The 13,659-nt window shown below is 38.1% G+C and overlaps 1 protein-coding gene across 1 annotated transcript; it reads right to left on the reverse strand.

Moving 5' to 3' along the window:
• Positions 1–1,345: 1,345 nt before the first annotated feature.
• On the reverse strand, positions 1,346–9,696 carry LOC133606108 (dual specificity phosphatase 29-like). Its single transcript, XM_061959727.2, has 4 exons — positions 9,590–9,696; positions 7,013–7,198; positions 1,659–1,882; positions 1,346–1,593 (listed from the first exon to the last, which is right to left on the reverse strand). Exons 2-4 carry the CDS (start codon positions 7,189–7,191, stop codon positions 1,364–1,366), a joined length of 633 nt encoding a protein of 210 aa, XP_061815711.1. The 5' UTR covers positions 7,192–7,198; positions 9,590–9,696; the 3' UTR covers positions 1,346–1,363.
• Between the last annotated feature and the right edge of the window lie 3,963 nt (positions 9,697–13,659).

The raw sequence follows: 13,659 nt of genomic DNA on the forward strand, positions 1-13,659 counted from the left end.
ACGGAAAACCATTGCATCTAATAGAGAATGTCTCATTTGCACCCCTGGTGGGGAAATCTATCAAAATAAGGGTGGTCCCAAAAAGGAGGGATTTTTTCTAATTGACTGTGTGTCTGTTTTAAAAGTGCTCCCCCTCTGGTCAACATATGAAATAACAAGTGTGTGTAAAAATTTGAAGTGCTTCCCCTCTGGCCATCATTTGTAATAAGTGTGTGTAAGAAATTGAAATGAGCTCCCTTTGGCCAAAATTAATTTTTTTGAAAATATATAAATATGTATATAGAGACATACTGCCATAACTTGTAGAAAATAATGAAAATTAAAAAAAATTACAAAAAAAAAAGAAATTTACTAAAAGCAGTCTTTTTCTCACAATGTGTCGACTTTTTTCTTATAAAATTGGGAACAATTTCTCGTATTCTTTTTGTTTCTGTAATATTGCCATATTTTCTCGTTAAATTATGAATTTTTAATGAAAAAATTAATTTTGTATGAAAAAAGTATTAATTTTTTATGGGAAAAACATTTTTATGAAAAAATTATAATTGTTTTATGAAAAAAAAATGAAAAAATTATTTAAAAAAATATGAAAAAAATTAAAAAAATTCATGAAAAAATAATTTTTTAATGAAAAAATAATGTTTTAATGAAAAAATTATTAATTTTTCATGCAAAATGGTGACATTTGTCATATTCAGACTTTTATCACAATATTGCCAAGTGTTTTGCCATTCTTGTAAAACAGTGACATTTTTCGAGTAAAATTATGACTTTTGTCAAGTAAAATTACGATTATTATTATAACTTTGCCAAAATGTTAAAGTTTTCTTATAAAATTGTGACTTTTGTCGAGTAAAATTACGACTCTTTTCATAAAATTGCCCAAATTTAAGCTTTTCCTGTATAATTGCGACTAGAATTGAGTAAAATTCCAACTTTTATCATAACATCGCACAAATGTTCAGTTTTTCTTGTAAGACTTTGACTTGCGTTGAGTAAAATGACGACTTTTATCATAATACTGCCAAAATTCTACGTTTTTCTTGTGTAATTGTGACCTTTTTCTTGTGAATTTCCAACTCACTTTTCACAACACGCTTTTTTATATGTGCATAGTATTTATATATTAATGTTGTAAATACAAATCTTTATACATCTAGAAAGGGTGGTCCTAAAGAGGTAGGCATTTTTCGGAGGTCTGAAGAAGGTAACAAATACAAGAACGTGTGTGTGTGTGTGTGTGTGTGTGTGTGTGTGTGTGTGTGTGTATATGTATATACTGTACCCACATATTTCTAAACATTTTCACAAATCTTCCTTTAAAAAAAGTAAGAATGAGGTAAAAGATAGAGATTTTTAATGTTCACGAGTGTTTGTTTTGCACCTGTCTTTTCACTCTGAGCTTCTTCTCTTGCAGGGCGATGTCCAGAGCTCTGAGCTGCTTCAGGAAGCCATGGTTGGGCAAGATGCAGCGGCGCTGTCGCACATGCTCAATGGCATCCACCACAGTCAAGCTGTGCTCCATCATCAGGTAGGCCAAGACCAGAGTGGCTGACCTGCTGCGACCCATCACGCAGTGCACCAACGCCTTGTCTATGGAACAAGTGAAAGGATGATGATGCAACATAAAAAAACACATTCAAGTGGTGTTGACTTACTCTGTGGTTGGTTCAGGGCCTCGCTGAGGAATTGTGTCGCCGGACAGAAGAACGGGGAGATGTCAAAGGTGGGTTTATCGTCAGCCTCCACACCAAAATATTGGATGTCCATGTCAGCGTAGTAATCTGCACCAGTCAGCACGTTGTTCCACTTGCCCTCCGCAGCATTCAGCACATGTGTGATGCCCAATTCCTTCAGACCAGGTCGCTCCAGGGCCGTCTTCCTGTTTCCGAACAGTACATGTGCTTTAATTTCATTCTGTTGACTTGTACATTTTTGGGGGGATTTTATTCCAATTTTTGTATTTTGTCCGCACTTTTTCCAATTTATTATATATTATTCCATTAACCCCTTGCAGTATAATGCCCACTTCCTTCAGAACAGTTTTTTTTTCCAGAGCATGTCGTCATGTTTAATTAACCCTTGTGTAATGTTCATATTGTTGTTACTCAGCCAGCATTTGTGGGTCTGATGGACCCGTCCATCAGACCCACAAATGCTGGCTGAGTAACAACAATATGAACATTGCACGGAAAATTTCTCTGCCAGTTTCTGCATCCCACAGGGATTCTTCTTTTTGTGTTTCTGCACCTGCGGTTCCCACACAAGGTTGCAACATTGTTTGTCAACACGGTCTGCTCTCATTTTCTCGCACATTTGACCCTCTGATGTTCTGTGTACCTACACTCTGTCCTCCTCCTGTCTAGGCCTGCTGTGTGTGTAAGTGTGTGTGTGGGTGGGTGTGTGGGTGCGTGTGGTACACAAAACATCAATTTCCACACTTCTATTAGCCCTGGGTCCAGTGGACCCGGACATCTTATATGTGATAGAAATGTGTAGGGGGGGTGTATGGTGTGTGGTCATTAAATATGTATTCTGATATATGTTCTTCACAGAAAATGAGCCAAAGTCAGTGAGTCTCAGTTTGAAAAATTAATTAATTGTATCATTTTTCTTTTAATAAAAAATGAAAACGGGTCCCACAAACCCGAACACCACATAAGGGTTAAACTGTATTCAATTCATTTTATTTGCTCTTATTTGAATGTTTAATATTTTCAATCCTAATTTCGACCTTTTTTTTTTTTACTTTTTACACCTATTTTCTTTAGTTCCTTTTTTTTTTACAGGTAGTTCTACTTTTACTTCATTTGAACCAAATCAAACTATATTTATAAAGTGAAACAAATGCAACACAAAGTGCTTTTTTACACACCTAAAAACATTGCCCTAATGACCCATTTCCTTTCATACACCCCATCACCAGATGTGAACAAGCACAAACACACGCGCACACACACACCCACACACACACACCCACACACACTGCTCCCCTCACTTTCCAGGGGGTGATCAAGGGTGATGGGTCAAATGCAGAGAATAAATTCGCCACACCTAGTGTGTGTTACAATCATGGGTACTTTAACTTTAACACGCACACACACACAAACACACACACACACCCACACACACACAGGCACACAAATGGGAGCATCTACAGCATGTAAGATCCAATCCAAATGCACCAGAGCAGTACTTTATTTTATTTTATTTGTAGTCATTAATAGTATTCATTATTCACAATTATTTCTAAATAGGTTTATTATTTTATTTGTTGATGCATCTGATGTGTTTTGATCAACACGCATCCTTTATTTCAATTTTTTAAATCTTTTTTTTCATAAATTTTCTGCAAAATGGGTGATTTTTAGTTCTAGTTTGCTTTAGAGCCAATTAAGTTTTTTATTTTTATTTTGTTTATTGACATACTGTAGTTAGCTAGTGCTCCACAATTTGTAATGATTTTAATATTTTATTACTGTGAACCATCAAAAATGTCTATTAAACCCACTCGATAGCCTTCCTACCTAGTAGACTTTTTAAAATATGTCTGTGGCTCTTTTAGCCTTATATCCTAAATAACATCAGTTCACTTATTTCAGGTAGCGTTGCCTGTTCCTTAAAACAAGCTGTAGTACGACCTCCTTTAAAAAAATTCAAAAGCTAATTTCTAAGCTGCTATTTTATCAAAAGTGTTAGAGAATGTTGTTTATTGTCACTGCAATCACACGTCTGTGACAAATTGAATTCAAGTTTTATATCTCGCCACAGTACAGAAACAGCTCTTAAAAAAGTCCTCTTTTAATAGCATGACTGTGCTGGTGTTTTTAGATTTAACAGCGGCATTCGACACTGCTGACCACAACCTCTTTACATCTCATCTTGAGTCACGTGCAGGTTTTCAAGGCACTGTCCTAAAGTAGTTCCAATCCTGGCTGACAGACATTTCTTACATTGTCAACCTTGGACACTTTGCTTTGAAATAATCTCCTCTGTCCTGCGGGGTGCCGCAAGGTTAAATTTTTAGCCCAATATGATTCTCCCTCTACATGCTGCTGCTGCTATACATTTTTTTTTAGAAAACCTAAAATCCATTTTTCATTTCTTTACAGGTGAAGTATTTATGTTTTCATTCCAAAACTGACTCAACTGAAGCACACAAGCACAATAAAACAATGGATGACCATACTTTAGGGTCGTATACTGCTGCCCTTGTCACATTGGGGCCGCATGTCTGCAGCGGTCCTGTTCCCATACTTGCAAACCTTGAGACCTTCGAATTCGGGAGATTCGGGGGGTGGGAGGGGGAGGTTAAGGTGTGGGGGGCCGGGGTTGGGGGGGCGGGGTTTGGTGGTAGCCAGGGTGTATATTGTAGCCCGGAAGAGTTAGGGATGCAAGGGATTCTGGGTATTTGTTCTGTTGTGTTTATGTTGTGTTACGGTGCGGATGTTCTCCCGAAATGTGTTTGTCATTCTTGTTTGGTGTGGGTTCACAGCGTGGCGCATATTTGTAACAGTGTTAAAGTTGTTTATACGGCCACCCTCAGTGTGACCTGTATGGCTGTTGATCAAGTATGCCTTGCAGTCACGTTCTTGTGTATGCAGAAGCCGCATACAACATGTGACTGGGCCGGCACGCATTTTGTATGGTGTAAAAGCGGAGGCGTCGACAGGTTGTAGAGGACGCTAAAGGCAGTGCCATCACGGCACGCCCTTAATATTGTTGTCCGGGTGAAAGTCGGGAGAAATTCGGTAGAATGGTTGCCCCGGGAGATATTCGGGAGGGGCACTGAAATTCGGGAGTCTCCCGGAAAAATCGTGAGGGTTGGCAAGTATGCCTGTTCCCAGGATGCAAAAGGACAGGGAGCGGCAGAAGCAGTGCGCAGGTAAGAATATTTTCATTCCACTGGTAGGGCAAAAATACAAAACAAACCGCGTGTCGCTTAGAGGCACAAGACAAAGACAGAACCTTGTTTAGCACGATAAGCAAGTACTATAACACAAGTACCGTATTTTCCGGACTATAAGGCGCATTTAAAATCCTTTTTTTTCCCTCAAAACTTGACAGTGCGCTTTATAACCCAGTGTGCCTAATGTAAGGAATACGTTTGGTTGAGCTTACCCACTTTGAAGCTATTTTATTTGGTACATGGTGAAATTATAAGTTTGACCAGTAGATGGCAGTCAAACATAAGAGATACGTGTAGACTGCACTATGATGGCAATATGTCTCACGTAAACAACACCAACATTTTGAATGTTCCATTGAAAATATAGAACATTACACACGGCGCTCAAAAATCTATCTAATGTTTTAGTACGACTTTGGTAAGCTATGAAGCCGCACCGCTTGAAGCATTGTCGGCGCATTAAACATACGAGTATTGTTATGGTGTGTGTATATGGTAAGACATATTATCTGGCGTTTTGTTTCGCAATATTATGCAAAAGCAACTTTTCTTACCTTCTGGTACCTGCTGATCTGTATTTGGGATCTGTATAGTCCTGAAAAATTGCACGCGTCCGCCTTTGTAGTCCGTGGCGACGCCGTAGTCGATAAACTTCTTCTTTTTCTCTACCTTCTTGTTATGGGACTTTCATCCTCCGCTGTTGCCATTTCTATTATAAAGTAGTGTAAAGTTCTTACTTATATCTGTCAGTAAACTCGCCATGAAAGTGCTAAAACATACCGGTGTAGTGAGTTTACATTATTCACCTAAACAACTTTAGTTATTAGAGTTTCGGTTGGTGGGTTTTTCACGGGACACATTTCCGGCCTTGTTGTTGTTGTTGTTTCCGGATGAGGAGATGCTGCTACGTTATTGATTGAAGTAAAGTCTGAATGTCATTAAAACAGTTAGCTCCATCTTTTGACACTTCTTCCACTCCCGTCCTTGCACGCTACACTGCTACAACAAAGATGACGGGGAGAAGACGCTGCCGAAGGTGAGCCACGTAAGTAAGACCTCCCACAAATGGCGCGTCCTGAGGCGACTGTCAGAAAACGGCTTGAAGATGATCTGTAAAACATCATCTATGCAACATTTTGACCAAAGAATCACCATTACATCTTATGTAGACCACAAGGAAGTGTTTTCTATTAAGAAAAAAAAAAAAAAAAAAAGACTCATTTAATGCGCCCTATAATCCGGTGCGTCTAATATATGAAAAAAAAATCAAAAATAGACCATTCATCGGCAGTGCGCCTTATAATCCGGTGCACCCTATGGTCCGGAAAATACGGTAGTACCATAGTGTCAACATAACAGCCAACCATGGCAAAAATGTATCCCATACCTGCTGATCGCCGAGGCGGGTATGAAAAGGGGCATGATTGTGATTGGCAGCAGGCGTGTTCTAATCAAGAACCAGAAGCCAGAAGAGAGGTAAACAAAAGGAGAAAAGGAGCACTCAGAACCGAACAGAACACTAAACTAAGAAGAGGAATAACAAAACACCAAACAAGACATGATCTGTGTGACAGGTCATGACAGTACTTATGCAAAAAAAAAAAAGTCACTTGAGTTTTTTATTGAAAAGTCTTTTGAACTCCACAAGCAAATAATTCTGTGATTATACAACTGCCTTTTTCCAGCTCAGACCCCTTGGAAATATCTGCTCACAAAGCAGTTAGAAACAACTGTGCATGCCCTGGTAACATTCAGTCGCTTACTGTACTTACAACCCGTCCAGAATGCGGCTGCACGCATTCTCACACCTACAAAAAAACATATGAACACACCACTCCTGTACTGGTTTCTCTCCACATTTCATGGGTATTACAAACCATATTGTATTATTTGCTTTGTTTTTAGCTGTACACAGTTATAACCTTGTTGGTATTTATTATGATTTTTTTTTTTTTTTTACATTACCTTTGGGCAGTAGTGACTGTTTTCTATATAAGTAAATACACCTTGACCTTATAAATATGATTCCCCCCAACAACTCTTTTTTTTTTTTTTTTTTTTTTTAATTGATGAATATGTGACCACCAGTCTACATTTACTCACTCATCCCCGATGAAGACATTAGGCCAGACTTGGTTGACGTGTGCATACTGAGCACTGGGGCCGTTCCAAAAGAGCTGCTCCAGGTCTAGTGTACCTGGTGTGATGTAATCACTGTCTGGGTCCACCTGGACCGCCGCGTAGGGGTTCTTTCCTCTTGATTTTACCACACAGGAGGACATAGTTCAACTCCAAGGACCATGGGGAAAAATAAACAATTCAAAATAATAAACAAACAATAATGCACATAATACATTTACTGCATATATTGGACAATTTTGCCACAAATGAATGCAATCACTCTTAAATGGGTTTGTATACACTTTTATGTACAAACCCCAAAACCAGTGAATTTGGCACATTGTGTAAATGGTAAATAAAAACACAATACAATGATTTGCAAATCCTTTTCAACCTATATTCAATTGAATAGACTGCAAAGACAAGATACTTAACGTTCGAACAGGAAAACTTTTGTTATTTTTTGCAAACATTAGCTTATTTGGAATTTGATGCTTGCAACATGTAAAAAAAAAGCTGGCATAAGTGGCAAAAAAGACTGAGAAAGTTGAGGAATGCTCACCAAACAATTATTTGGAACATTCCACAGTTGAACAGGCTAATTGGGAACAGGTGGGTGCCATGATTGGGTATAAAAGTAGATTCCATGAAATGCTCAGTCATTCACAAAGAAGAATAGGGCGAGGGTCACCACTTTGTCAACAAAATGTGTGAGCAAATTGTTTAAGAACAACATTTCTCAACCATCTATTGCAAGAAATTTAGGGATTTCACCATCTACGGTCCGTGATATCACCATAAGGTTCAGAGAATCTAGAGAAATCACTGCACGTGAGTGGAAAGGCAGAAAACCAACATTGAATACCCGTGACCTTTGATCTCTCAGGCGGTACTGCATCAAAAAGAAACATCAGTGTGTAAAGGATATCACCACATGGGCTCAGGAACACTTCCGAAAACCACTGTCAGTAACTACAATTCGTCGCTATGTCTGTAAGTGCAAGTTAAAACTATGCAAAACGAAAGCCATTTATCAACAACACCCAGGGCCCGAGCTCATCTAATATGGACAGATGCAAAGTGGAAAAGTGTTCTGTGGTGTGACGAGACCACATTTCAAATAGTTTTTGGAAACTGTAGATGTCGTGTCCTCCAGAACAAAGAGGAAAAGCACCATCCGGATTGTTATAGGCGCAATGTTCAAAAGCCAGCATCTGTGATGGTATGGTGGTGTATTAGTGCCCAAGACATGGGTATCTTACACATCTGCGAAGGCACCATTAATGCTGAAAGGTACATACAGGTTTTGGAGCAACATATGTTACCATCCAAGCAACGTTATCATGGACGCCCCTACTTATTTCAGCAAGACAATGCCAAGCCACTTGTTACAACAGCGTGGCTTTATAGTAAAAGAGTGCGGGTACTAGACTGGCCTGCCTGTAGTCCAGACCTATCTCCCGTTGAAAATGTGTGGCGCATTATGAAGCGTCTAATATGACAACGGAGACCTCCGGACTGTTGAACAACTTAAGCTGTACATAAAGCAAGAATGGGAAAGAAGTCCACCTGAAAAGTTTCAGAAATTGGTCTCCTCAGTTCCCAAACGTTTACTGAGTGTTGTTAAAAGGAAAGGCCATGTAACACAGTGGTAAAAATGTGAAGTGAAGTGAAGTGAATTATATTTATATAGCGCTTTTCTCTAGTGACTCAAAGCGCTTTACATAGTGAAACCCAATATCTAAGTTACATTTAAACCAGTGTGGGTGGCACTGGGAGCAGGTGGGTAAAGTGTCTTGCTCAAGGACACAACGGCAGTGACTAGGATGGCGGAAGCGGGGATCGAACCTGCAACCCTCAAGTTGCTGGCACGGCCGCTCTACCAACCGAGCTATACCGCCCCACAAATGCCTCTCTGCCAACTTTTTTGCAATGTGTTGCTGCCATTATAATTCTAAGTGAATGATTATTTGCAAAAAAAAAAATTAAATTTCTCAGTTTGAACATTAAATATCTCGTCTTTGCAGTCTATTCAATTGAATATAAGTTGAAAAGGATTTGCAAATCATTGTATTCTGTTTTTATTTACGAATTACACAACGTGCCGACTTCACTGGTTTTGGGTTTTGTATTTTTAATTACATGTTCAGTTCAGTTTATTTATTTTTATAACACATTTAAAAACAACCCCAGCTGGCCAAAGGGCTGTACAGACATAAGAAAAGGGGCACGAAGTGTCACATCTACATATTAACACGGAAGGATGAATAAAATACAGTAGTACAATATACCTTAAAAGAAGTGCAGAATATATCACCAAAAATACTAAAAAAAATAAGACAAACTAAAAACAACCAAGATATCCTGTCTAAGGGAGTAAAACTATGTTTTTAGCCTGGTTTTAAATTGGCTCAGAGATTGGGAGGACCTAATAGATAATGGAAGGTTGTTCCATCGTCTATCGCAGTCAGTGTCAGTTCATTTTAGAGACTATAAAGGAGATTTTACAGTTAAATCAGATTATTTAGATTCCTGTATATTATAAATAAAATCACTCACCCGTCCTGTGTCTCCCTGTCATGCGGGACTGCAGACTCAAGATCTTCTCCTCAAGTGTGTGCATATGTGTGTGTTTTCTCTCCACAGTCTGCAGGAGGGCACACATACAGTAGAGGAATAGTAACTTCTCGCTCTTTAACATGATATTTTTAGGCCGCCGCCTGCCATGAGACAACACCTGACATCAGCGTGACACGCACACACACACACACGCATGCACACACATTTGTTTGCTTTTTTTAGTAGTTTGAGACACCTAACTTCTAATCCCAATGCAAGTTAAAAAAAAAAACAATAATATTTTAAAGGCAATGGTGGATTATATCATTGCTATGTGAAGAATCTCACTAATGTTGGGGCAAGAGTGAGCGGTGTCACAGATGGCACAGCAGGTTGACACTTGTTTCTGGGAATGACTCACAGTTGTGTTTAGGTCAGGGGTCGACAACCCGCGGCTCTCGAGCCGCATGCGGCTCTTTAGCGCCGCCCTAGTGGCTCTCTGGAGCTTTTTCAAAAAATGTATGAAAAATGGAAAAAGATGAGGGGAAAAAAATCTATTTTTGTTTTAATATGGTTTCTGTAGGAGGACAAACATGACACAAACCTCCCTAATTGTTACAAAGCACACTGTTTATATTAAAAATGCTTCACTGATTCGAGTATTTGGCGAGCGCCGTTTTGTCCTACTAATTCTGGCGGTCCTTGAACTCACCGTAGTTTGTTTACATGTATAACTTTCTTCGACTTTCTAGGACGTGTTTTATGCCACTTCTTTTTCTGTCTCATGTTGTCCACCAAACTTTTAAGGTTGTGCATGAAAGGTGAGTTTTGTTGATGTTATTGACTTGTGTGGAGTGCTAATCAGACATATTTGGTCACTGCATGACTGCAAGCTAATCGATGCTAACAGGCTATTTAGGCTAGCTATATGTACATATTGCATCATTATGCCTCATTTGTAGCTATATTTGAGGTCATTTAGTTTCCTTTAAGTCCTCTTAATTCCATGACACACTATCTGTATGTAATATGGCTTTTAATTTTTTGCGGCTCCAGACAGATTTGTTTTTGTATTTTTGGTCCAATATTCAACATTTTGGGTTGCCAACCCCTGGTTTAGGTCCATCCAGCCATCATACTTGCCAACCCTCCTGAAGTTTCCGGGAGACTCCCGAAATTCAGCGCCTCTCCCGAAAACCTCCCGGGACAAATATTCTCCCGAAAATCTCCCGATTTTCAGCCGGAGCTGGAGGCCACGCCCCCTCCAGTTCCATACGGACCTGAGTGAGGACAGCCTTTTTTCATCCAGACTAGAGATAAATTGTATTATCATGTTTATCTTACCTAAAAATAAATATATTTATTAATTTAAAAAAAAAAAAAAACGAAATACATTTTTACTTTATTTTGCTAAAAACATCAAAATTAATTGTATTTTTATTTGTATTTTTTCTGACTCCTTATTACATCCAGCCATAGAATTATACATTAAAATAAACATATTTGAAATAATTAATTTTAAATGACCATAATAATTCATTTAAAATGACCATATTTAATTATTAAAATAATTGAATGTTTATCAACAACTTTAGCATTTTATTCATTACATTTTGAAAGCTCTCAGAAGCCAAGTTATGTTATATTCCTTAATATTTATTTATGCAAGTTTATCTAAACACAGTTTTGTTTGCATATTTTCAGGATGTAGAGATATATATATATATATATATATATATATATATATATATATGTATGTATGTATATATATATATATATATATGTATGTATGTATATATATATATATATATATATATATATATATATATATATATATATATATATATATATATATATATGTATGAAATACTTGACTTGGTGAATTCTAGCTGTCAATATACTCCTCCCCTCTTAACCACGCCCCCGACCACGCCCCCACCTCCCGAAATCGGAGGTCTCAAGGTTGGCAAGTATGCCATCCATTTCCTACCGCTTGTCCCTTTTGGGGTCGCGGGGGGAGCACTGTGGACAAACAATCTTTATTTCGCAATAACTTGGAGTACACAGCTAGTTAAAGCCCCTTTGACTCATTTGGTACACATAATTATGAAACAAAACTTGAAAAAAATCAATGAGTGCATAGCAAAAAAAGAAAATGCATGATGTTTATGATGTAACTAGCCAGTAGGCTGTGTATAATCTAGTCTTATTTTTGATAAACAACCGACATACATGTTTAGGTTTGATAAAATTGCTTAAACTTACTTTAATCAAATAAAAAGTGAGGAATTGGTTTTGCTAATCTGTGGCGTTTGTTTTGTTGTTGTGTCCACTTGTTAGCTAGTTGGCTACTTCTTATTTACATGGACTGGACCATTTTATAATCTGGGTAGATGAGACAATTCCGCTGTGCTTCAAACTAGAAAAAAAAATATCACAAACAAAAATGAAAAAAAAATCCTAGTGTTTGGTTTGTTTTCAATAAATAAAATAAATAATAAACACTCCAGCATACAGGCTTACTCGCCAATGGTTCCACAGACAGGATGAAAATCTGACAGAACGGCGAGTCTAGTCAGACCATTAATGACATTGTTGTCTGACTCAATTTAAGTGGACCCCGACTTAAACTAGTTGAAAAACTTATTCGGGTGTTACCATTTAGTGGTCAATTGTACAGAATATGTACTTCACTGTGCAACCTACTAATAAAAGTCTCAATCAATCAATCAATCAATCACTCAGCTGCCCTACACATGAGCATACTTTCCAACCCTCCCGAATTTTCCGGGAGACTCCCGAAATTCAGTGCCTCTTCCGAAAAGCTCCCGGGACAACCATTCTCCCGAAAATCTCCCGATTTCCAGCCGGACAACAATATTGGTGGCGTGCCTTAAAGGCACTGCCTTTAGCGTCGTCTCTCACCTGAAAAGGAGACCATTATATATGTCTCCGTTATCCATAGGTTTATCTATAACCCATAAAGTAGACAGGCACGGAACTATTTCTCAGCGTGTGTTTATTCCAGCCGGCACGTTAATACTGTAGCGGCTGGCTACGGGGTGTTAGCCAATGACTTTGGCTGGGGGGCGGGACTTCCGGGAGAGATAGGGAAGTGACGTTGTTAATAGGAAGTGGGTGTTCGAGTTTTGCCGGGAAAAGGGATAGACACACATTGGAGCTGTTGTGTGGTTGGATTACATCTCGTGTAATAAAGATTAGACAAACAAAGAAGTCGTATGAGCATACATTCCTGGGATTATGCCAGTACTCAAATGGCAGAACAAAAGCTACTCAAATAGTGAAAGGTGAGTGTTATATATATATATATATATATATATATATATATATATATATATATATATATATATATATATATATATATATATGAAATACTTTAATTTCAGTGAATTCTAGCTATAAATATACTCCTTCCCCTTAACCGTATTTTTTATCACTGCAACCGTAACCCGGAATAGGTTGATGAAAACCGTACTAATTACGGGAAAACCGGAGTAGTTGGCAGGTATGTATATATATATATATATGGGCGTATATATATATATATATATATATATATATACATATATATATATATATATATATATATATATATGGGCGTATATATATACATATATATATATATATATATATATATATATATATATATATATATATATATATATATATATGAAATACTTTAATTTCAGTGAATTCTAGCTATAAATATACTCCTTCCCCTTAACCCCGCCCCCCCCCCCCCCCCAATCTCCCGAATTCGGAGGTCTCCTAAGTTGGCAATTATGCACATGAGATGACATAAAGTGGCAGAGCAGGTGGGGACCCCAATACTGACGAACATTTGGCTTGCACTGCAGCGCCTTGAAGCTCTTAGAAGCAGTCTCATGCTGTCATTGTAAGCCACTATGAGCTTCTTAACACTGGCTTGTTTAAAGCGACACCACAGATGGGCAGTATATGTGCAATATGCTTTAAAAAGTATGATCTTCACAGAAACTGAGCACATACTGAACTTTCGACACAGCAGGTTGGCTTGAGCATATAACTTC

The sequence above is a fragment of the Nerophis lumbriciformis genome, linkage group LG02, assembly GCF_033978685.3.
Source record: "Nerophis lumbriciformis linkage group LG02, RoL_Nlum_v2.1, whole genome shotgun sequence".
NCBI lineage: Eukaryota > Metazoa > Chordata > Actinopteri > Syngnathiformes > Syngnathidae > Nerophis > Nerophis lumbriciformis.